Source organism: Chrysochloris asiatica, unplaced genomic scaffold (genome assembly GCF_000296735.1).
Source record: "Chrysochloris asiatica unplaced genomic scaffold, ChrAsi1.0 scaffold00353, whole genome shotgun sequence".
NCBI classification, from domain to species: domain Eukaryota; kingdom Metazoa; phylum Chordata; class Mammalia; order Afrosoricida; family Chrysochloridae; genus Chrysochloris; species Chrysochloris asiatica.
The window spans coordinates 1,953,421-1,976,362 of record NW_006408871.1 but is presented as its reverse complement, the minus strand read 5'-3'; the positions used below and the strand labels follow the sequence as shown (position 1 = coordinate 1,976,362).

Below are 22,942 nucleotides of genomic sequence, written 5' to 3'. Positions count from 1 at the left end.
GGTTTGGCAATCTAATTCTGAAAACGAGCCAGTGAAAATCCTATGGATCACAATGGTCTAATCTATAACTGATCATGGAAAGGGCACAAGACCAGGCTGTGTTTTGTTCAGCTGTGCATGGGGTCACCATGAGTTAGGGGCCTACTTAATGGTAGCTCACAATGAGTTAGGGGCCTACTTAATGGTAGCTTATTTAAAAGTCTTGAAATAGAATCTTTACATACCACATCATCTTTGCATTCATTCTTAAATGACGCTTCTGTCTCCATTGGAGCATCACTGTGATCACCTTCCAAATTTTGCTTTTCAATTACTGATGCACTAGCCACACTGAAGATTCCATGAATATTAACGCGAACTTTTACCTTCACTTTGGAACTATCACCATCAGACTGTGGAAAAACATTCTGAATAGTGAAGCTCCCTTAAGAAAAAAGAGCTTTAATTAGTACATAAGCCTGAGACTGATTCAATTCATTCATTCAATAATTTCACTATCATACTTCAGACACCAGAAAAATAATCATAAACTTATGACCACATCCTGGGCTAGGCAATTCCCTCAGAATTTTTTTTTAATACCTTAGCAACTCTTATATTGAGACTCAGAAAAGTTAAGTAACCTGTCCCAAATCATCAATGCTAAGGGATAAAAAAGTTGAGATTTTAACCAAGAATAATCTGACTTAAGGGAAATATAACTTTTAAGAATTTTATAATATTGCTACTTGAAAACCAGAATAAAAAATTCACTTTCTGTATGAAAAACAAACAGATATTATATTTTAACTGATATCTTCCAAATATTATCATAATCATCTTGGTGAAAAGGAAAGCAATTTAAAATTTTTTCTCTATTCTTCTCTAGCAAAACTGTTCCGTTAACCAGTCACTAATACCTATCCATATCATATCTACTTTTCTTTATGAAATCAACTAATATTTTATTTCTTTATGGAATCTTAAATACATAGGAATATCCATAGTATAATGAGAACTACTAAGCTGAAAAACTGTAGTAAGAAATCTGGTTAACATTCAACAATTTATCTCTACTGCTTTAAATACTGTCCTTGAAATATTACTATTGTCTCCTTTTTAATCTGTTAATAAAGCAGTATATATGCAACACCTCTAGAAGAAAAAGACAAGTAAACCAAATTTAAAAATGGGCACAGGACATGAATAGACACTTCACCAAAAAAGACATTTAGGCAGCCAACAAACATATGAAGATCATTAGACATTGTTGTAGTTGTTGTTAGGTGCCATCAAGTCATTAGACATTAGAGAGATGCAAATCAAAACAACAACGAGATATCATCTCATATCAGCAATAACTGCAAAGTTAAAAAAAAAGTAGAGAACAATAAATGCTGGCGAGGACGTGGAGAGACTGGGACCCTCCCACGTTGCTTGTGGGAATGCAAAATGGTCCAATCAGTCTGGAAAACAGTATAGCGCTTCCTCAGAAAGTTGGGAATAGAAATACATGTGATCCAGCAATTCCTCTACTTGGTATATATCCGCAAGAAATATGAGCCATAACATGAGTAGCTATATGCACACCAAAGTTCATAGCAGCACTATTCACAATAGCAAAAAGATGGAGACAACCTAAGTGCTCATCAGTGGAAGAATGGATAAACAAACTTTGGTACATACACACAATGGAATATCATGTTACCTTGAAGAATAACAAGGAAGCTGCAAGCCACCACATAACATGGATGAACCTTGAGGACATTATGCTGAGTAAAATTAGTCAGTCACAAAAGGACAAATATTGCATAAACTATTATTGTAAAAGCTTAAGAAAAGATACCCATACTAAAATGAAAAACAAAACAAAAAAATGTCTTTGTTGGTTACTGTTGGGGTTGGAGTGGGGGGGGGGTTTGGGGGAAGGTGAAGAGAGACGATGGTAGAACACAGGATAGGGACAGAAACATCATAGTGTGGGTACTGGGGAAAGCAGTACACAAGAAGGGGGAGAGGGTAGAAGATCAAGGCAGATAGGGGAACACTGAGACAAGTTTGCATGGTCTAAATGGGATAGAGGTAAATGGTGATGCATGCTCAACTTTGGAACAACAGAGCTCTGTGATACAGGGATCAAAGCATAGTTTGAAGAGGGAAAATAATACTAAGATGCTTGACTGTCTTATAAATATTGGTTTTCCTTGCCTACTATTGTAAAATAGACACTAGAGTTGGATACAAAGGAATGTCAGGAAACAAGATTACAGAAAGCTTGTAAGCCCGTCTTCAGACTATAACTGACTGGAATACCTTAAAGGGGTTCTAGAACTTGCCCAGTGAAATAAGCCTCCTGTGGAGACTTTGCAGTGTATAGGACCTTAGGTGGAATCCTGAGCCCCATCCAGAACCTTCTGAAGTTGGACATTCCCACTAGAAAGGACTAGCAGACCAACCTGGAACAGCTAGAGCAACAGAAGACACATAGATACATCTTCAAAGAAAGATTATCAGAAAAAAACCAAAACAAAAATGGCAGTATGACTAGCTACTATAAGAATAAGCAAGCTGTTTGCCAGGAAGCCATCAAGGCTAGAAATCAAGTCCCTTGAGTCTAAACCCACCCCCTCTAAGACTTAAATTCAAAGGGAACACATGAGTAGGCATGTAAGCTTGCTGATGACCACATTGGTCTACTGGTGAGTGGAAGATGGGCAAAGACAGAAATGAAGAAATGGGCTGAGTTCAATCACGTTTCACAGGCTCCCGTTGACCTGGAGATGAGAGAAGGGCTGGTTGGTCCAAAGTGTGGTGAGACCTGGGAACTCCTGAGCCCAAGGACAAGGACATAACCACAGATGGTTAGAGCTGAGAGGGAAGCATCCAGCTGATATGAATTGAGGGGAGAGGTACAAGAGCACCCAAAGTTGCAGATTGTATCCATTTGACCTAGCCTTGATGGCTTGATAATCAGAACTTGACTAGTGGAAGATTACAAAAAAAAAAAGAGAACAAAACCATTTTTGATAAAGGAAATTGCTAAAATTTGATGAACTTGGAGGTAGTAACCCAAATACCAACAGAGAGTGAAGGCATCTTCACATCAAGTATCAATGCTATCCTCTCTGTACACAGGGTACATGGGGATGGGCAACTCAGACATTGGCTACCTAAAATGAGGAGGCGATAAAGGCATGAAGTGACTGGCTTAAAAGGTTTCAAGTGGGAGTTTGGTTTAATAGTGTATGAGAGAAGGAAGAGTCCCCACTGAATAGTTTTCATCTTGTCTAGATGGGTCTGATTAAAAGAGATGGGGATAAGATTCTGTTTATTCAATAGTGAGTAATTGTTATCATGACTAATTGTGACTGTCAGAATTGTAAAAGTATAACAAAAATGGGGGACAAATTAATCTTACAGTCCAGAAACAAAGGACCCTAGGACCATCAAGGGAGAAGAGCATAAGCAGAAAGCGGGACCTTATCTAGAGAAGCAGCAACACCAGAGATGGAGGCAGAGATGGGGACATGGAGAGAGGACTGAGGACAAGAGGACTGAAGACTCTAGATTCATGGAAAGAAAGGGACTAAGAGATAGTGGCCAGGAGGCAGACTTGCCCTTTGTTGGTGTAAATTATTATATATGTGTAAGTGTTCAAAAAAAAAAGTAAATAGAATAGAAATACTATTAACTGTAAGTAGAATTAACTGTAAATACTATTAACTGTAAATACTATTAATAGTAAATAAAAATACTATTAACTGATGGTACATGGACGGGATTGTAATCATGGTAATGAAACAAGGTGTATGATTTGTTGAATGTAAAACTGATGATTTGCTCTGTAAACTTTCACTCAATCCACAATAAAAACTTAAATACATACATACATATATAGATAAAGCAGGTATATATAGAAAAATTTAAAACTTAAAAATTATCCCTTTTTAATATTATGAAATCATACTTTGTTTCTTCTAAAGTGATTATTTTTTCATTTTAATTAAAAGATACTCATTCTAGTTTGTAAACAGTGAATGTTTAGAATCAGAATAAATAATATGACTCTTGCACCATAATTTCAATTTACTGACTAGAGAGTTTTTCCTTAAAAAGTAACCATCACACAAATCTTTCAGGACAATCAAATAGCATTTTATAAGTAGAACTCAGAATGAATTAAAAATAAACTTTGAACACTAAATGCAAGTTTAGAGGAAAACATTAAAAAACCCAATCAGTATTAACATGGCTGAGATGTCAATTTACTTGTTTCCTTGATTCCAGTTTTAATAAATATTTTTTAAAGTTTGTGTTTATAGAAAGTATAAGGAGTCTTCAAAAATTCCACAAAAAAAATCCTGTATCTTCTAATTCCATTTTTCTACATTTTGAAGTCCCCTTATAGATTTTTTTTAGTTTTCTCACCAATTCTTGGATCAGGATAAGGCACTTCATGTGAATTAGTATAAAATGCTTCTAGTTCAAATGGTTCCTTCTTGTGGAAAGTGATGACTTTTGAGAATGGGGCAGGATGGTTCTTACAGAATACTTCACATTCCCTAAAATGAAGTGGGAAAATAAAAAGTTGTCTATGAATTAATTACAGCATCCATCTTATTATTAACTTGTAAAGCAGCAATTACCAAACGTTTATGCACAAATATAAAGAATAAATGTTTCCTAGACTGATGCCTCAGAGATTTCAGATTATTATTACTGTTGTTAACTGTGGTCAAGTCAGTCCTGACTCCTTGTGACCCTGTATAGGTTGGTGAATTTGAACCGCTGACCTTTTAGTTAGCAGTCCAGTATTTATCCTACAGCACCACACCAATTTAATACAACTAAAAAGAGTTTGGTTCTGAGGTGTTATGGGAACATAAAGTCTAATCTTTTCACCTTGGAGCAACTGGTAGACTCTACGGCTGACCTTATGGTCAGCAGCTCAGCTTGTAATCCACTCTACTACCAGGGATATGTTTGTTGTTTTCAAGTGCCGTTGAGTCAGTTCCAACTTATAATGACCTATGCACAGCAGAACAAAACACTGCTAGGTTCTGCACCAACCTTGCAATCACTGTTACACTTGAACCCATTGCTTCTACCACTGTGCCATGCATCTGGTTGGGGGATCTTCCTCTTTTTTGCTGACCTTCCATTTTACCAATCATGATATCCTTCACCAGGGACTGGTTCCTCTTGATAACATGTCCAAAGTATGAGATACAATGTCTCATCATCATGGCTTCTAGGGAGCATTCTGGCTCCACTTCATTCTTTCAAGAAAGATTTGTTTGTTTTTCTGAGAGTCCATGGTACTTTCAACATTTTTCTCAAACAGCATAACTCAAATGCATTGATTCTTCTGTAGTCTTCCTTATTCACTGTCCAACTTTCAACAAGCATATGAGGTGATTGAAAACACTATGAAACAGTCTACTCCGCAAACATGGTGTTACCATGAGTAAGAATTGAGTTGACAACAACTAACAATTCACAAATACTGTATATTTTGTAATAAGGATATTTTATAACAGTACACTGGAGTCCTAGTGTGGCACTGTGGGTTAATACGCTGGACTGCAATGTTGGTGTGAACCGCAAAGTCGGCAGATCAAGTTCACCAGCTGCTCCTAGGAAATCGTATAAGGGTTGCTATGGGTTGGAACTAATGTGACACCACTTACCAACATAAGCTATAGTAGTAATAAACTCTGTTATAATGTTTAAGGGATAAGAATTTCTATGTAGGTTTTTAAATTCCCTGTACTGGAGAGAAGAAAATTCTATAAAAAGCTAGAATATGAACTGTAAAAGTAAGTATGAATATAAACTTATGGATTTGATCACTGTACTGTTATTGTAGTTGTTAAGTGCTATCGAGTATATAGTATAGGATATACACTACTTATAATAGTTGTTCATTGCTGTCAGCTTGATTCCTCCTCATAGTAACATGTTTGCAGGGTAGAACTGTTAAATAGTGTTTTCATTCACCTCATATGCTTGTGAAAGTTGACAGTCAGTTCTGACCCATAGCAACCTTAGGGTTTCCGAGGAGTGGCTATTGAGCTTGAACCACCGACCTTGTGGTTCAAACAACTTTGCATTTCAGCACATTAACCCACAATGCCACACCAGGACTCTACTATAGGGTATGTTGTTGTTGTTATGTGCCGTGGAGTCGGTTCCGACTCATAGTGACCCTGTACAGGGTTTCTGAGGCTGTAAATCTTTACGGGAGCAGAAAGCCTCATCTTTCTCCTGAAGAACAGCTGGTAGCTTCGAACTGTTGATCTTGCAGTTCGCAGCCTGATTCATAACCACTACGCTACCAGAGCTCCATACTATAGGGTATAGTGGCCTAGAAATGATTTCAGTATATCATCACAGCACATTAATTATGCAAGGCTTGAAAATCTCACATTCACTAACCTTTTCCTCCTCTATCCTAGTTTTCAAGAACCTACCAATACCTTCTACTTTCTCACTGCAGTCATTGTAATATACTTTACTTTTCAATTTGGCTTCCAATATTATTTCATATAATTATTTTCTGGGTCTCTTCTACCTCTAACTGAATTTAAACTTAAAAAATAATACTTCATGTCTCAAGACTGCCATAAAAATGTGCCATTTAAATGCTCTGCATGATGTTAGCTCAAATTGATAATCCATATTTTTGTAATCTGTGCAAAAATTCAATTTTTTTTAAGAACACAGAACAATATTTTACAAACAGCTTAAAGAACTAAGTTTTACTTCATTGTACAAACCATGCTTTTGAAAAGTAGGCAAATACTTGAGACATAAATTTTTTATTTTGGTAGGAAAACAAGCTACTTAAAGTAAACTTGGAGTAGTTCATGTAAAAAGAAATGAAAATTTCAATAAAACATGAAAAGATTTTATCTCAAAATATTTGGAAATATAAATAACAAAGTCTAACTTTTATTACCATACTGCTAAATTTAAAAGTATAAAAGATGAACTAAAACAGGTAATTGCATATAATACTAACAGAAATATAATATTTTAGTAAATAATTTGGCAACATTACTTAAAAAAAAAAGAAAAAAAAGCTGATTCTTTGGCTCAATTACTTTACAGCTGCACTGACAGAAACAAACCAGAAGCTGTTTACAAGGATAATCCTAATAGCATTGATTGAAATAGCAAAATTATAACTGAATAGTGTATTGGTTAAATGACAATACATACAACTGCTGACATGGGAAGAATATACACAATACACAATAAAAAGTAAAGGTGTACTGAATATACAGATGATCTTACATGTATTTAAAAAGTACACACTTGTATTAAATTTTGGATATTCAAAGAAAATGATGGGACAGATACACATAACTAAGGGAGACAAAATATAGAAAATGTAGGTCTTAAAGTTTGTATATTTCTGTCTTTTCATTTTAAAATGAGCATTTTTATTTTATGATAAAATAGTAACTGAAAAAATGCTCATCATAGTTTACACCATATTACATATCATTTCTATATCCTCAGTCAAAAACAACAACAACAACACTGTTTTTGAGAATTGTAAGAAGAAGTGTAAATTCTCTTAATTTAGAAAAGTAGGTTCAATTGGTTTAATATTTATGACAAGCTTCAGCCAAGGCTTTAAAGGTAACTTACCCAGTTCCATCTTCCAAAGAGGTCTTCCACCTTAACGTGATTGAGTAAGGAATAAGGTCTGTTATGGAAAATTCACGTACTTTAAATGCTGGAGAAAGTATTGCACACTGAAAATAAGATGTATATTATATTTAAATCAACAAACACAAACCATATCCTAATTTAAATGTTAATGAAGTCCTTAGGCTAAATTGTTAAATTAAAAAACTATTGTTCTTTCATAACACTCTTTGGTAACATAATAATAATCATAATAATAATAGAATATTTTTAAGTCTCAAAAATGAATTTTAAATGGGAATAATTATAAAAATTCATAGAATAAATGTTCTTTAGTTCAGTTACAAATATATGGTCCTATTATAGCTTAAAAATATAAACAGGAAAGACATAACACGTATTTATCAGAAATAATTTCAATTTATTCTATTTAGCCTACTCATTAGGTGGCTGAAACAGGTAATATTAAAAGGTCCCAATGAGTTGGAATTGACTTGACAGCAGTGGTTTTGGTTTAGTTTTTGCAGTAGATCTACTGCTCTTTTTTTTGGCAAAATAAACATTCTACAAGCAAGGTTAACAATCATACCTGTAATGCACATCCTCTTGCAACAGCTTCATCAGCATTTAACGTAGTACTTATGTCTTTAAGAAAGAATTTAGTTATTTGTTCCTTTACTGCAGGAATTCGAGTTGCTCCTCCCACAATTTCTATATTACTTACATCTTCACGTTGTAAATCTAGAAAAGAAAGATATTTAAAATTGAGGAAAATAAGTAGTCCTTATTAAAGTATGAACAGTAAGCTTTAGAAAGCACTTATTGAAAAGGTTGGCTGCTGTAGGATTATGTACATAGTAGTATTTATCTTTGTCATCTGTAATGCTTGTGCTTGTCTCTGAGTCCCTTTTCTTTAGTGATATTGTGCTGATCACCCCCTTATTTTTTGTTAGCTTTGCTGAACAAGAAAATCAATTTGCTCTGTAGACTTTCACTCAAAATTTTTAAAAAGATCAATTTATTTGAAAACTTTTTATTATGAATTGAGTGAAGGTTTACAAAGCATATCATCAGCTTTACATTCAATAAACCATACACTTTGTTTCATCTAAATAACTGTAATGTAACACTGCTTATCCCATTTTCTCCTGTGTTTCTTATTTCCATTTCTCCTTCTTTCCTAACCCTTATGAATTTTGTCCTTAGGTAAATGCTGCCCTTTGATCACAAATGGTTGGTCATTCCATGATATGCATACCTCACTAGTGTTGCTGTCCTCCCTATATACCTATCTATTGCTTGGTTTAAAATTGAGTCACAGAGGTGAGTTCCAAAAGGGTGACCAAGGATCATATAGTCTTGGGGTTCCACCAGAAAGCCTGGTTTTATTTATGATTTTAAGTTCTATTCTACACTTTCTCCCTCTATCTAAGACTTTATAATGTGTTCCCTTTCAGAACAGTTGGTAGTTGTAGCTGGGCACCATCTAGTTTTTCTGGTCTCAGGGTTGTGGATACTGACACTCATGTGGTCCATTAGTCCAATGGATTAACAGTTTCCAAGCATCTTTCAATTTTGATCATTCTTCTTTCCTCCAGACAGGTAAAGACCAATAGTTGTACCTTATATGGCCATTCATAAGCTTTTGAGGTCCCAATCACTACTTACCAAAGTAGGATGTAGAATATTGTCTTTGTGGACTATGTTATACCAATTGACCATGGTATCACTGGCCAAAGCCCAGTAACTCATTCCCTCAAAGTGTTTGGTAATGTCTAAGTTTTCATAATTTTACCCCTGTATACTTCACTACAAGGAGCTCTGGTAGCATAGTGGTTACGAATCGGGCTGCAAGCTGCAAGGTCAGCAGTTCGAAATTACCAGCTGTTCCGCAGGAGAAAGATGAGGCTTTCTGCTCCCATAAAGATTTACAGCCTCAGAAACCCTGTATAGGGTCACTATGAGTCGGAACCGACTCCATGGCACATAACAACAACATACTTCGCTACACTCAAGAATATGTTAGCAGCAAAGGTAAACACTCATGTACAACTATCCTCTGTCAAAACTATATATATGTGAGTTTACTCCCACTATCCCTCCCACACCTGTTAGCCTGCGTATCTGTTCATATGTCTACCCATACAACAAGAGTCCTGGTGTGGTGCTGTAGGATAAGCACTGAATCACAAGGTTGGCAGTTCAAATGCATCAGCCACTCCTTGGAAACCCTATCTAGGGTTCCTTTGAGTCAGAACCTACTCAACAACGCTTAACAACAACAACTCAAACAACACTGTTAAGGCAGGATTGTGCATATAACATTACTTACTTCTGTTGTCTTTAACATTTGTACTTCTCCTATTGTTTTCCCATCTTTATTATCCTTATGCTAACCTCCTCTTGTTGTATTGCCTATCCATCACCCAAATTAACATGTGGGGCACTGTAGGATAAGCACTAGAAAGCAAAGTCAGTTTGAACTGCAAGGTGGGCAGTTCAAACTCACCAGATGCTCCTTGGAAACCTTATACAGGGTCACTATGAGTTGGAACCAGCTCAACAGCACTTAACAACAATCCTCTAACCAGTGAATCACTCCTCCTTCTCTCCTACTCCTGTTAACCATCAAAGAATGTTTCTTTTACAGTGAAAAATATTTTTACTTTTTATAATAGTGGTATCATACAATATTTGTCTCTTTGTTGATTGACTAATTTCACTCAGCATAATGTCCTTCAGGTTAAGGTGGATCAACTTTTTAATTGTTCAGAAGAAAAGAAAATGTAAAAAAGATGCAAAGTTTGGAAAAAGGCAAATTTAGTAAATAATAATAATGATCTATGTGACAGACACTACTTACTATTGGTTCCCATGATGGAGTGACTATTTGGACAAAATATATCATGGGCTTTCAAGGAACTCCTGAGAGTCACAATCCAGAAAAAGCACTTCTGCCTTATAGATTCCCATAGAAGATACTCTCGATTACAAAATCCTTGACAAAAAACAGTCATGTTCCCATTTCTACTTTACTTTCATCTTAGAATCTTCTATATTTTTCAGTGAAGTGAGTAACACCATAGTACAGTTTTGATGGTTAACCCAGTAATTTCTACTTACTTGCTTGCTCCATTACTGCTTTTAAAGGAGGCTCAATTCTGACCAAGAGGGAAGCACATAATTGTTCAAAATGAGCTCTGTGGGATAAATAAAATTCATTATGCTGGGTTAAAAATTCAGCTTACCTTCTAAAATAATGAATGAAATAAATTAAGACATAATAGAAATATTATAAAATAATCAAACACTTCTCAAACTGAAAACATACATTGTACCTGTTCATTTTACTAGAAACATCAAGGTCATTCATGAAACATTCGATGTTCAATGGAAGATCTGATGCATTTGCACTCATTAGCTTCTTTAGTTTCTCACATTCCTGATATAAGCGCAACAAGGCTCGAGAGTTTTCTTTCACGTTTATCTTATACTTGGTCTTGAACTCATCACAGAAGTAGTCTACTAAAGCCTCATCAAAGTTCCTGCCACCCAAATATGGATCAAAGGTAGTAGCCAAGACCTATTAATTGAAAAAACAGAACTGAATTTTCATAAATACAGATGCTTTCAAAGAGAAAGAAAGAAAAGAAACCTATAAAAGTATAATACAATGAAGCCAAAGAACTTGTCAAGACACTGGATGCCAAATTTAGAATTAGATGTAATCATTTATATTTATCCAACATATTTCTACACTCTGAATTATATGCTTCATCATCACAGATCATATATTATAATTAAAGAATATTTCTAAAACTGAAATAATTGATCTATAATAACTAAAACCTCATTATTTTGCATGTTCTGGTTTTAGAATAGCACTGAGCAGACAGATTGAAAACTGAAGTTCAGAGAGCAAAGAAAGTCTTAACCATAGAAACAAGAACAAAGCATTCAAGAAAAACACATCCAGAGATTACATCTGACACATTACAGATCAATTACAAATCAGGAATTAAGCTTTCTAGCTTTTTTTTTTTAAGTCAGCCTATTTTCCTAAAAAACACAGAAGAAACAAAAAGATCCTGTAAGTAAATCCTCCCCATTCTTGAACAAAATGGAGTAAGTCTGGATAAGATAATCAGTGTAAAAATGACTATAAAACCAAATACAAATAAGCATATAGAAGTAAATAATATCACATGTTGTTGTTTTTAAGTACTATAATACCACATAGTAGAAACGTATTAGAAAATCTTTACTTTAAGGACCTTATGGCTAAATAATTTATGCCCCCTCATTGCTGCCATATGATCTACTATGTATGATCCCAGTATTCCAAACATTTTTAATACACTAACTCATTTTATTCTAAAAAAATTCTATGAAGTAGTTACAGATACTATCTTCAGATGAGGAAATGAAAATTTCAGTAACTTTTAAATGTCACAGTTTTGAGAGGGCAGAGCCAGGGTTCAAACTCGGGCATTAAAACCTGTTGCCACAGACTTGATTTAGACCCATAGCACTAATACAGGACAGAGTAGAACTGTCTCATAGGACTTACAAGGCTGAAATCTCTATGGAAGCAGAACTGCCTATCTTTCTGCTGAAGAATGCACTGGTAGATTTGAACTAATGACCTTTTGTTGACCCTCAATAAGCAGCTGAGCACTTAAATCATTGTGCCACCACTTTTCCTACCCAGACATTGAGTTCTCTATATAGTCTGTATAGGAGCTCCTGTATATGAGCCCAGATGGCACAATAGTTCAAGGCATAGCTGCTAATCAAAAGGTCAGCCATTTGAACCCACCAGCTGCTCCATCCAGAAAGATGTGGTAGCTTGCTTCTGCAAAATTACAGTTTTCACAATTCTATGGGGGCAGTTCTCTGTCTTACAGTGTTCTGACTGTATGACTCCAAATCTACTTGACGGCAATGAGGTTGGTTTGGTGATACAGTCTATCTGTCATGTCTGTCAGTCTTTAGTACTGTAGGGGATAGTGTGTTGTCCCAGGGTTGCTCTAAGTCAGAACAGACTCAGTGGCAGATGTAGGGGATAATGCTGTAAACGATTCCACTAATATTTCAACTACCAGCAATGTCAACCATTGTGGAAAGGCTTCAGCAGAGCTTCCAGAGAAGAAAGAAAGGTGTGATAGATCTACTTTTAAAAGTTAGCCAATAAAAACTTCTGGATCACAACAGAACACTGTTTGACTTGGCTGCTTTGGCCATGTTATTAGGAGGGATCAATCATTGGAAGAGGACAACATGTTTGTGGAAGTAGAGGCCAAAAAGGGCATGGGATATCTTCAGTGAAATGGATTGTCATAAAAACGGCAAAGATGGACTAGAACATACTGGCGATTGTGAGGATTGTGAAGACTTGGCAGTGTTTTATTCAGTTGTACATAGCTTGCCATGAATCAGAATATAATAACATATAGTCCATGCAATTAAAAATTATAATTAATTTACATGGGAGATCATTAACTTTACATTCATCCTAACTTGTTCATTTAATTACAAGATTACAATTCCCTGCATGCATCATCAAACAACCAAAGGGTACACCCCACAAACCTGCCTCCTGACCGTCAACACACAGACTCTCTCCCATAATTCACAATAAAAACGTTTAAAAAAATTTCTTAATTAAAAAAAAAGGTATTTGCAATGAAAAAAAATGTGTATGATTCCATCTGCTCATTTTTTAAATTGAAAAACCAAATAAACTATGTTTGTTTCTCATGAAAGAAACACAATAATGTTTTATTTGCAAATGGAAACCCAATTAACCAAATACAAGTTGTATTTGCATAATTACTTCTAATATCAAGGAGCTCTGGTAGCGTAGTTGTTACAAATCGAGCTGCGAACCGCAAGGTCAGCAGTTCGAAACTACTAGCTGCTCTGCGGGAGAAAGATGAGGTGTTTTGCTCCCGTAAAGATTTACAGCCTCTGAAACCCTGTACAGGGTCGCTATGGGTCGGAACCGACTCCACGGCACATAACAACAACAACAACTTCTAATATCAAAATAATCATTATATAACTATACAGCTGCAAATGGACTAAGCTGAAATTTATGATGCCCATCTACAAATAAACAGTGTAATTTTTTACTATGAATTAAGATAATCCTGTAAAAAAAATTATAGTTAAATATAATAAACCAGTTATTTACTTACCTTAAGTTTTCCTTTGTTAAAAGCACAAACTGAGACCTGGTAAGCAGAATGTCCCATATCAATGAATACTACATTTCTCGGTTTTTCATCCAATGGGGGAAGGTCTTGTTTGTAAATTCCATAAGCTAGTGCAACTGTGTAAGAACAAAGAGGTTAATTTTAACAGCATTACTTGGAAAACAAGTCTGAGATAAGTCATTTTGCTACTGCACTTTAATAATACACAATGCAGTAATACAAATTGTTAATTATTAGTTTCAAAGTAATTAATTTTTCTAATTTGGTGAATGTTTTAGTTTTAGTTTTCCCCCTAACCATCTCAATGAAAAACCCGTTCCTGCTGAGTTGATTCCGATTCATAGTGGACCTTTAGGGCAGAGTAGACCAGCCTTGTACATTTTTCCAAAACACTAAATCTTTACAGGAGCAGACTTCCACGTCTTTCTCCCATTTGTTGTTGTTGTTAAGTGCCATCGAGTTAGTTCTGATTCACAGCGACCATGTATAGGGTTTCCAAGGAGCGGCTGGTGAGCTTGAATCACCAACCTTGCAGTTCAAACTGACCATGCAGTCTAGTGCATTAACCACAGCACCACACCAGGACTCCTTTCTTCCATTGGTTGGTGGTTATGTGCCGTGGAGTCAGTTCTGACTCCTAGCAACCCTGTACAAGGCAGTAAATCTTTACAGGAGCAGAAAGCCTCATCTTTCTCATGCAGAACAGCTGGTGGTAGTTTCGAACTGCTGACCTTGCAGTTCGCAGCACGATTTGTAACCACTATGCTACCAGAGCTCCTTTTTCTTCCACTGTTTTTGTTGTTAAGTGCCATGGAGTCGGTTCCGACTCATAGCAACCCTATACAGGGTTTCCGAGGCTGTAAATCTTTACAGGAACAGAGAGCCTCATCTTTCTCCCATGGAACAGCTGGTAGTTTCAAACTGTTGACCTTGTGGGCTAGTCATCTATAATTCTATAATATTAATCTAGAATTCTATAAACTAACCATTTTGTTGCAAATAGAAGCACTTGATGGCACAATTCATTAAGTGCTCCACTAACATGATCCTAGGAGTCCTGGTGTGGCATTCATATAGGATGAGCACCTCATATGCATGTGAAAGCTGGACAGTGAATAAGGAAAACCGTAGAAGAATTGATGCCTTTGAGTTATGGTGTTGGAGAATACTGAAAGTGCCATGGACTGCCAAAAGAACCAATAGATCTGTTTTGGAAGAAGTGCAGCCAGAGTGCTCCTTGGAGGCCAGGATGGCTAAGCTTCGTCTCTCCTACTTTGGACATATTGTCCGGAGGAAACAATCGTTGGAGAAGGATGTCATGCTGGGTAAGGTGGAGGGTCAGAGAAAAAGAGGAAGACCCCCAACGAGATGGATTGGCCAGGTAGCATCATTGATGGCGTCAAGTGTGGCAGCAGTAGTGAGGTTGGCCCAGGATCGGACATTGTTTCGTTCTGCTGTGCATAAGGTCGCTATGAGTCAGTACCAACTCAATGGCACCTGACAACAACAAACAACAACTAGTCTGCTAATCAAAAGGTCAGAGGTTCAAACCTACCAGCTGCTTCTCATAAACCCTTTATAGGTTAGAACTGACTTGATAGTACTTAATTAATAACAACAATATGATCCTAAAGGTCACAACCTTAAAAACTCTATGGTGCAATTCTACTCTACATACACGGGGTCATCTTGATTTGGAATAGATTCACCAGCAACTAACAGCATAGCAAACAGGACATGTTTAATCTCTGCCAAAATCGCGAACTATTAAATGAAAAACTTGGAAGAATACACACATAGTAGAGTTAAAAATAAAGGTTTTGGATTAATGAACCAGTCAAACACACACAAAAACAGTGACTTTCAAAATTGCAAAATGCTTACCTGCAGTAGTTTCATTCATCAGCCTTAAACAATTTAAGCCTGCAACCTGGGCTGCAGCCAACACAGATCTTCTCTCAGCATCAGTGAAAAAGCTAGGTATCTGGCATTTGAAAACATTATATGTAATACATTTCTCTTCAACATATCATCAGTTAAAAAAAAGTCAAATAAGTACATAAAAAACTTACATTAATTAGAGCACAGAAACGGTGCTCTAATTTTAAATGAGGAAAAATACTAGCTTTACTTTTTTATTTTTAAAAGTTATTTTATTGTTGCTGAGAACCTACACAGTACTATGTTTATTTTTAAAGTTTGATAATTTCTATACCATAAGGTTTCATCTGAAAGTATAACACTAATTTTGAGTAAATAATAATATGAAGTAATATAGAAGATTTCCAAAGTCTGCTAATTTAAACCCTTCTTGTGTTGATCTGGTATATTAAAAAACATTCATGTTCATTTTTAATAATGAAAAACTGTTAACCTCAAAGTCTATTAAAATGAGATTGACTAAATAGAGTAAATCCAAGAAGCCGTGGTACACTGTATGATAAGTACTGACTTGCTGAGTGCAAGGATAGTGATTCAAACCCACCAGGTGCACTGCAGGAGAAACATGAGGCTTTCTGCTCCCATAATGATTTATAATCTAGGGTCACTATGAGTCAGAATTGATTTGATGACAGTGAGTTTTTTTGGAGTTTATATCCATATAAAGAATCCTAAGTATTGAAAGAAAGTATTAAGTAGAACTGATTTTTCAAGGAATATCATTTTAATGACATTTTAAAAAAGTATTTCATTTTTGTATCATTTGATTTTGTATAATTTCATTATGTATGTAATGATGGTGTGGCACTGTGGGTTGATGTGCTAGAGTGCAAGGTTGAATTGAACTACAAGGTCGACGGTTCAAGCTCACCAGTTGCTTCTTGGAAACCCTATACAGGGTCGCTATGACTTGGTTGAACTAACTTGATAGCACTTAACAACGTAAACAATGAGAAAACAAGAGTAATTTGTTTTTTTCCAGCATATTCAATATTGTTCACCAACACCATTATGCAAAGGTATCAATTCTTCTTTTGACTTCCTAATTCACTGTCCAGCTTTCCCATACATATGAGGTGACCAAATATACCATGGCTTGGGCCATACACACCTTAGTCTTCAAAGTGGCATCTTTGCTCTTGAATATATTAAAGAGGCCTTTTGCAGCATATTTTCCCAATGAAGTATGCCATTTGATTTCTTAACTGCTGCTTTCATGAATGATTGATTATGAATCCAAGCAAAATGAAATCTTTGACATCAATCTTTTCTCCATTTATTGTGATGTTAAGATTTCTTAGTCTAGTTGTGATGATTTTTGTTTCCTTTATGTTGAGATACAATCCTAAATGAAGGCTGTGGTCTTTGATCTTCATCACCATTTTAAGTCCTTTCACTTCCAGCAAGGAAGGTTGTACCATCTGCATAACACAGGTGGCTAATGAGTCTTTCCGCAAACCTGATGCCACATTCTTCTTCATATAATCCAGTTTCCAGGATAATTTACTCGTCATATAGATTAACTAAGTATGGTGAATGAATACAACCCTGGTGCACACCTTTCTTGATTTTAAACCATTATGTTGTTGTTGTTGTTGGGTGCCATCAAGTTGGTACTGACTCATTGCGACCCTATGCACAACAGAGTGAAACACTGGCCAGTCCTGGGCCAACCTTACGATTGATGCTGCTACTTGGCCAATCCATCTCATTGGGGGTCTTCCTCTTTTTCTCTGACCCCTCCACCTTACCAAACATGATATCCTTCTCCAGTGACTGGTCCCTCCTGACAATATGTCTGAAGTATGAGAGACAAAGTCTGGCCATCCTGGCCCTCAGGGAGCACTCTGGCTGTACTGTTTTAATAATGAAAAACTATAAACCTCAAAGTCTATTAAAATGACATTGGCTAAAATAGTAAATCCAAGAAGCCATGGTGCACTGTATGTTTAGCAACTGACTTGATAACTGCAAGGTTGGTGGTTCAAACCTACCAGATGCATTGCAGGAGAAAAATGATACCATTATAGCATTAAACCATTATAGCATTCCATTTTTCTGTTCAAATGAGTGCCTCTTGTCTCTTGGTCTATGTACAGATTCCTTATGAGGACAATTAAGTATCTGGAATACCTACTGTTTGCAATATTTTCCATAGCTTGTCATGATCCACAAAGTCAAAAACTTTTGCATAGTCAATAAAGCACAAATAAATACCTTTCTGGTACTCTATGCTTTCAGCCAAGATATATCTGATATCAGGAATGATATCCCTAGTTTCATATCCTCTTCTAAAGCATCAGTTTTACATTCAGATAATTATATACTCTGCTTCATTACAATGATTGTAATCCCTTCCATGTATCAACAGTTAACACTATTTACTTGGAACTATGGCATTCCTCCCTGTGTCTCCCACTACCTTCATCTTTTCTCTGCTAACCTCCCTCTTGTTGTATATTGCCTGCCCTGTCATCCCTGTTAACATGTGTCTATTCTCAAACTCATGAATAATTCCCCAACCCCCTAACCATCACTAATTGCTTCTTTTATTAAGAAAACCTTTTCTTGACTCCTTACAACATTGGTCTCATACAGTATTTGTCCTTATGCGATAGACTAATTTCACTCAGCATAATATCCTCCAGGCTCATCCATGTTGCGAGGTGTCTCATAATTTCATTGTTATCCTTCAGCATTACACAGTATCTCATTGTGTGACTGTACCAAAGTTTGTTATTGATAATATTGAGTAAATAAATATTTTGCTAAGAATTCTTAAAGTAGAAACTTTTCTCTCTCATACAAAATACACAAGTAAATTTCCAACTGAAGTTTTTCATCCTTCACCATACAACATTAAGTCCTCAAGAGGTAGAAAGTTAAGTTCTACCTGGAAAGATTCTTAGGGATAGTAGTAAGTATATTAGTCATTAACTCATCACATACATTACTGTTGTTAAGTGCCTTCAAGTCAGTTCTGACTCATAGTGGCCCTGTATAGTAGGGCTTCCAAGGAGCAGCTGGTGAATTTGAACTGCCAACCTTACAGTTCAAACCAACCTGTGATCTAGTGCATTATCCCACAGCACCACACCTGAATATACATTATTAAGCTGTGATAATTCATTATCACAATAGATATTATGGAAAATTCAATTATAAACTACCAAATAAAATAGTATTTTTTAAAAAAGTAAAAATGTTTTTAAGTTATTTATTGCAGAAAACATAAAAAAGAGGAAGAAAAACATTTCAATACATTAAAACCCTGGAAAATATGCTTCAAGAGTATTCATTACTGAAATAAAACTTACTGAAATCACACAGTCAGCCACTGGTTTCTTCAAAGCATTTTCCGAAGTCTCTTTAAGCTTGGCCAAAAGCATTCCAGTAACTTGCTCAATTGCAAAAGGTCTCTCTTCTTCTAGGTATCTTACCTAAAATCAAAATTACATATTTATTAAGTCATTTGTTTATCCAGAAAATATATATCTATTAAACATCTGCTAGCCTCGGAAACCCTGTACAGGGTCACTATAAGTTGGAACCGACTCCACAGCACATAACAACAACATATATGTGAAGAAAAATGCAGCATCAGGATTGAAGGAAGGCTCATTAATAACCTGTGATGACTCATTCTTGCTTACTGAAAGTGAAGCAGACTTAAAATACTTATTGCTGAATATCAAAGACAGTCTTCAGTAAGGATTACAACTCAATGTAAAGAAAACAAAATTCTTCCCAATGGAACCGATAGACTTTATGAAAAATGAAAATATTGAAGTTGTGAAGGATTTCATCTCCCCACCCCTTAACATAATGTTTTTTTTAAAAAAACTTTTTATTGTAAATTGAGTGAAGGTTTACAGACAACATCATCAGCTTTACATTAAACAAAGCATACACCTTATTTCATATCAATGATTACAATTTGCATTCCACCCACCTTCCTCCCATCCCTTTTTCACTTTGCTCTTAGGAAATGTTGCCCTTTTGCTTTTGAACAATTGACCATTCCATGGTGAGCACACCTTACTAGTGTTGTTGCCATCACCCCCTCACCCCCCCAATAACCCTATCTACTGCTTGGTGAAAACTGGGCCACGAGGGTGAGTTTCTTTCCAGACTCGAAGGGCCATAGTCTCAGGTTCCTCCAGTCTCTTTCTGGTCTTTTAAAACAATGATTAACTAATTTTCAGTTTCATTCCACATTTTCTCCCACTCTATCTGGGATGCTCTAATGTGATCACTTTCAGAGCAGTTGGTAGCAGTAGCCAGGACTATCGTTGATTTTAACTCATAGTGACTTTATGCACAACAGAACAAAGCGTTGCCCGGTCCTACATCATCCCGACAATTGTTAGCATGCTTAAATCCATTGCTGTGGGTATTATGCCAATCCATCTCACCAAAGGTCTCCCATGCCCTTGTTGGCCCTCTACTCCAACAAAATGTCCTCTTTTAATGATGGATCCATCCTTATAACAAGTCCAAAGCAAGCAAATCAGTGTTCTGTTGTGATTCATAAGGTTTTCATAGGTTTATTTTCAGAAGCAGATTGCCAGGGTCTTTCTTCCTAGTTTCTTAGTCTGGAAGCTCTGCTGAAGCCTGTCTACCAAGGGTGACCCTGCTGGTATATGAAATACTGATGACATACCTTCCAGCATTACAGCAACACACAAGCCACCATAGCATGACAAACTCACAGACTAGTGGTAGATCTAAAGGATATCTGAGTGTTTTTATTTTTCATCTCGGATACTGCTATCATAACACATCTAGTTTCCCAATCAGCAAGCCTAGATTAACAAATTTTACCTAAAATATATGGCTTTACAATTTGTCTCATCTGTAACCTCTCATGGTGTGTTCCCTATGCTTTTTCTATAACTCAGAACACTAAAATGAATACATTTGTATAAGCAAATGTCCATCAACTGATGAATGGTTAAACAAAATGTGGTACATCAATATAATGGGAGTTTCAAGAAACCAGACATAGGTCACACTACATGATTCCTTTTTGCACGAAATGGAATCATGTAATATGTGACCTTAATATGATATGGAATCTATAATAAGCAAAACAACTCGGACAAAAAATAAATTACCGATTGTTGAGGTTAAGGGCAAGAGCCACTACATGGCTGGCAGCGTGTCATAATTGGTGGTTTGTGGGCTGCTTTGATGCTGAATCTATATGCCACTGATAATTCACATACCACCAGGGTCATGGTGGAGAGGTTTCAGTAGAACATCCAGACAAGATATGACTAGCAATCTATTTCTAAAAAGTATTGTCCAGTAAAACATTTTTGAACACCAGTGGAACATTGTTTGGTATAGAGCTGTAAGATGATCAAGATTCCCTCATGTTGGAAGGCATTCAAAATACTAATTGGGAAGAGTTGCCCCCTCAAAGTAGGAGCCACCTTAATGATGTAGATGGCATAAAGCTTAGAAGACATTTATTTGCTGACATGATACAACTCGAAATGAGAAGATCAACAAAAGAGATGAAGCACTTTAGTGAGACGGACTGACACAGAGTCTGTAACACTGGATGCAAACATTGTAATAATTATAAGAATGGAGCAGGACTGGGTAGTGTTTCATTCCGTTTTATATAGGGTCTCTATGAGTCAGAACTGACACAATGGCACCTAACAAGGACCAGGGAAACACGGTTAAACATCAAGTTTAAAATTATTATGTTAATTAAAAAAATAATAATTACTTTATTGAGATTTAGTTCATAGAGTGTAAAAGGTCATCCTTCTGAAGTGAATAATTCTTGCAAAATATAATGAAGTATAAATGACAAATTTTTATTGTTCTTATTAAGTGCCTTTGAGTCAGTTCCTGTATAGGGTTTCCGGGTTTGAACTACCAAACTTGTAGCTAACAGTTTTATTTGCCTATTTAATGTAATTATATTTAATTTTTTTATTTGAAGATATATTTATATTTTGGGAATATAAAGCTATAAAACTTACCTTAACTCCCGCACTTCCATTAGGCATCTTCTGTAGTTCATAAGGAAGCTTTACCCTTTCAGTTTGTACAATAGGATCATCAAATGATCGCCCATGAAGCTTCTTGAATCCATGAATTGTATTTCTTACATTTGTGACAATCTGTTGACAAGAAAGACTTTAACAATTATTTATTGAATACACAATATGATACTACTATCTAAATATTTGAGAAACACCATTTCCCTTTTTCCTACAAATTCAAGTCAGATGAAAACACTCATTTTTCTGGTTTCTGACAAATAGTAAAATTATAAAATAAAAATATAAAAATATTAACCAATTTGTTCCAAAAAATCCCTTTACCCATCCTAGGAATGTTAGACTCAAAATTAATGTCTTCAAAAAAGAAAGATGAAAACTTTAAAATGAAAATCTGTATCTGTCATTCATTTCTTTGGTATTCTCAATATTTTCCAAAGTAGTGCATTAATTCTTTTATTTTTCTATTATTTTCTACTTTTGTGTCTGTGGTTTTTTTTAAATCTTGTTGTTGTTGCTGTTAAGTGCCACTGAGCTGGTTCCAATTCATAGTGATCCTGTACAGGGTTTCCAAGGAGCAGCTGGTGAGTTTGAACCATTGACCTTGTGGTTGGTTCAAACCGACCTTGTGGTCTAGTGCTTTATCCTACAGTGGCACACTTAGGTTGCAATTACTTTTTTATTGTTCAGCTTTCTTTTCCTCTAATTATTCCATTCTTTGTGAAATTTCCCATGCACAATTATGTTGCTTCCATTGTTGAAAATTGCTCTTACTAAAATCAAAATCCCATATTATATCATACTAAATGGAAGTACCTTCATTTGTAAATCACTTGTATTTTCTTTTCTTGTAACTTTTTATTGTGAGTTCAGAGAAGGTTTATAGAGCACATCATTAGTTTTACATTAAACAAATCATTGCTGTTGTTGTTGTTATTAGGTGCCATCAAGTTGATACCAACTCAAGCTGACTGTGCCAACCTCACAATCGTTGCCATGTTTGAGCACACTGCTGCTGTCACTGTGCCAATCCATCTAGTTAGGAGTCTTCCTCTTTTTTTCCGACCCTCCACTTTACCACACATGATATCCTTCTCCAAGGACTGGTCCCTCCTGATAGGT

The 22,942-nt window shown here is 35.8% G+C and overlaps 1 protein-coding gene across 1 annotated transcript in view; it reads right to left on the bottom strand.

Moving 5' to 3' along the window:
- HSPA4L (heat shock 70kDa protein 4-like) overlaps positions 1 to 22,942 on the bottom strand; it is a 74,956-nt gene that overhangs the window by 18,526 nt on the left and 33,488 nt on the right. Inside the window, exons 3-12 of the mRNA XM_006876099.1 lie at positions 21,800 to 21,940; positions 19,115 to 19,237; positions 15,741 to 15,840; positions 13,839 to 13,972; positions 10,977 to 11,221; positions 10,762 to 10,838; positions 8,228 to 8,379; positions 7,639 to 7,745; positions 4,408 to 4,541; positions 225 to 424 (exon numbers count right to left, since the gene is read on the bottom strand). Coding sequence (XP_006876161.1) covers positions 225 to 424; positions 4,408 to 4,541; positions 7,639 to 7,745; positions 8,228 to 8,379; positions 10,762 to 10,838; positions 10,977 to 11,221; positions 13,839 to 13,972; positions 15,741 to 15,840; positions 19,115 to 19,237; positions 21,800 to 21,940 — 1,413 coding nt within the window. The remainder of the gene's footprint in view (positions 1 to 224; positions 425 to 4,407; positions 4,542 to 7,638; positions 7,746 to 8,227; positions 8,380 to 10,761; positions 10,839 to 10,976; positions 11,222 to 13,838; positions 13,973 to 15,740; positions 15,841 to 19,114; positions 19,238 to 21,799; positions 21,941 to 22,942) is intronic.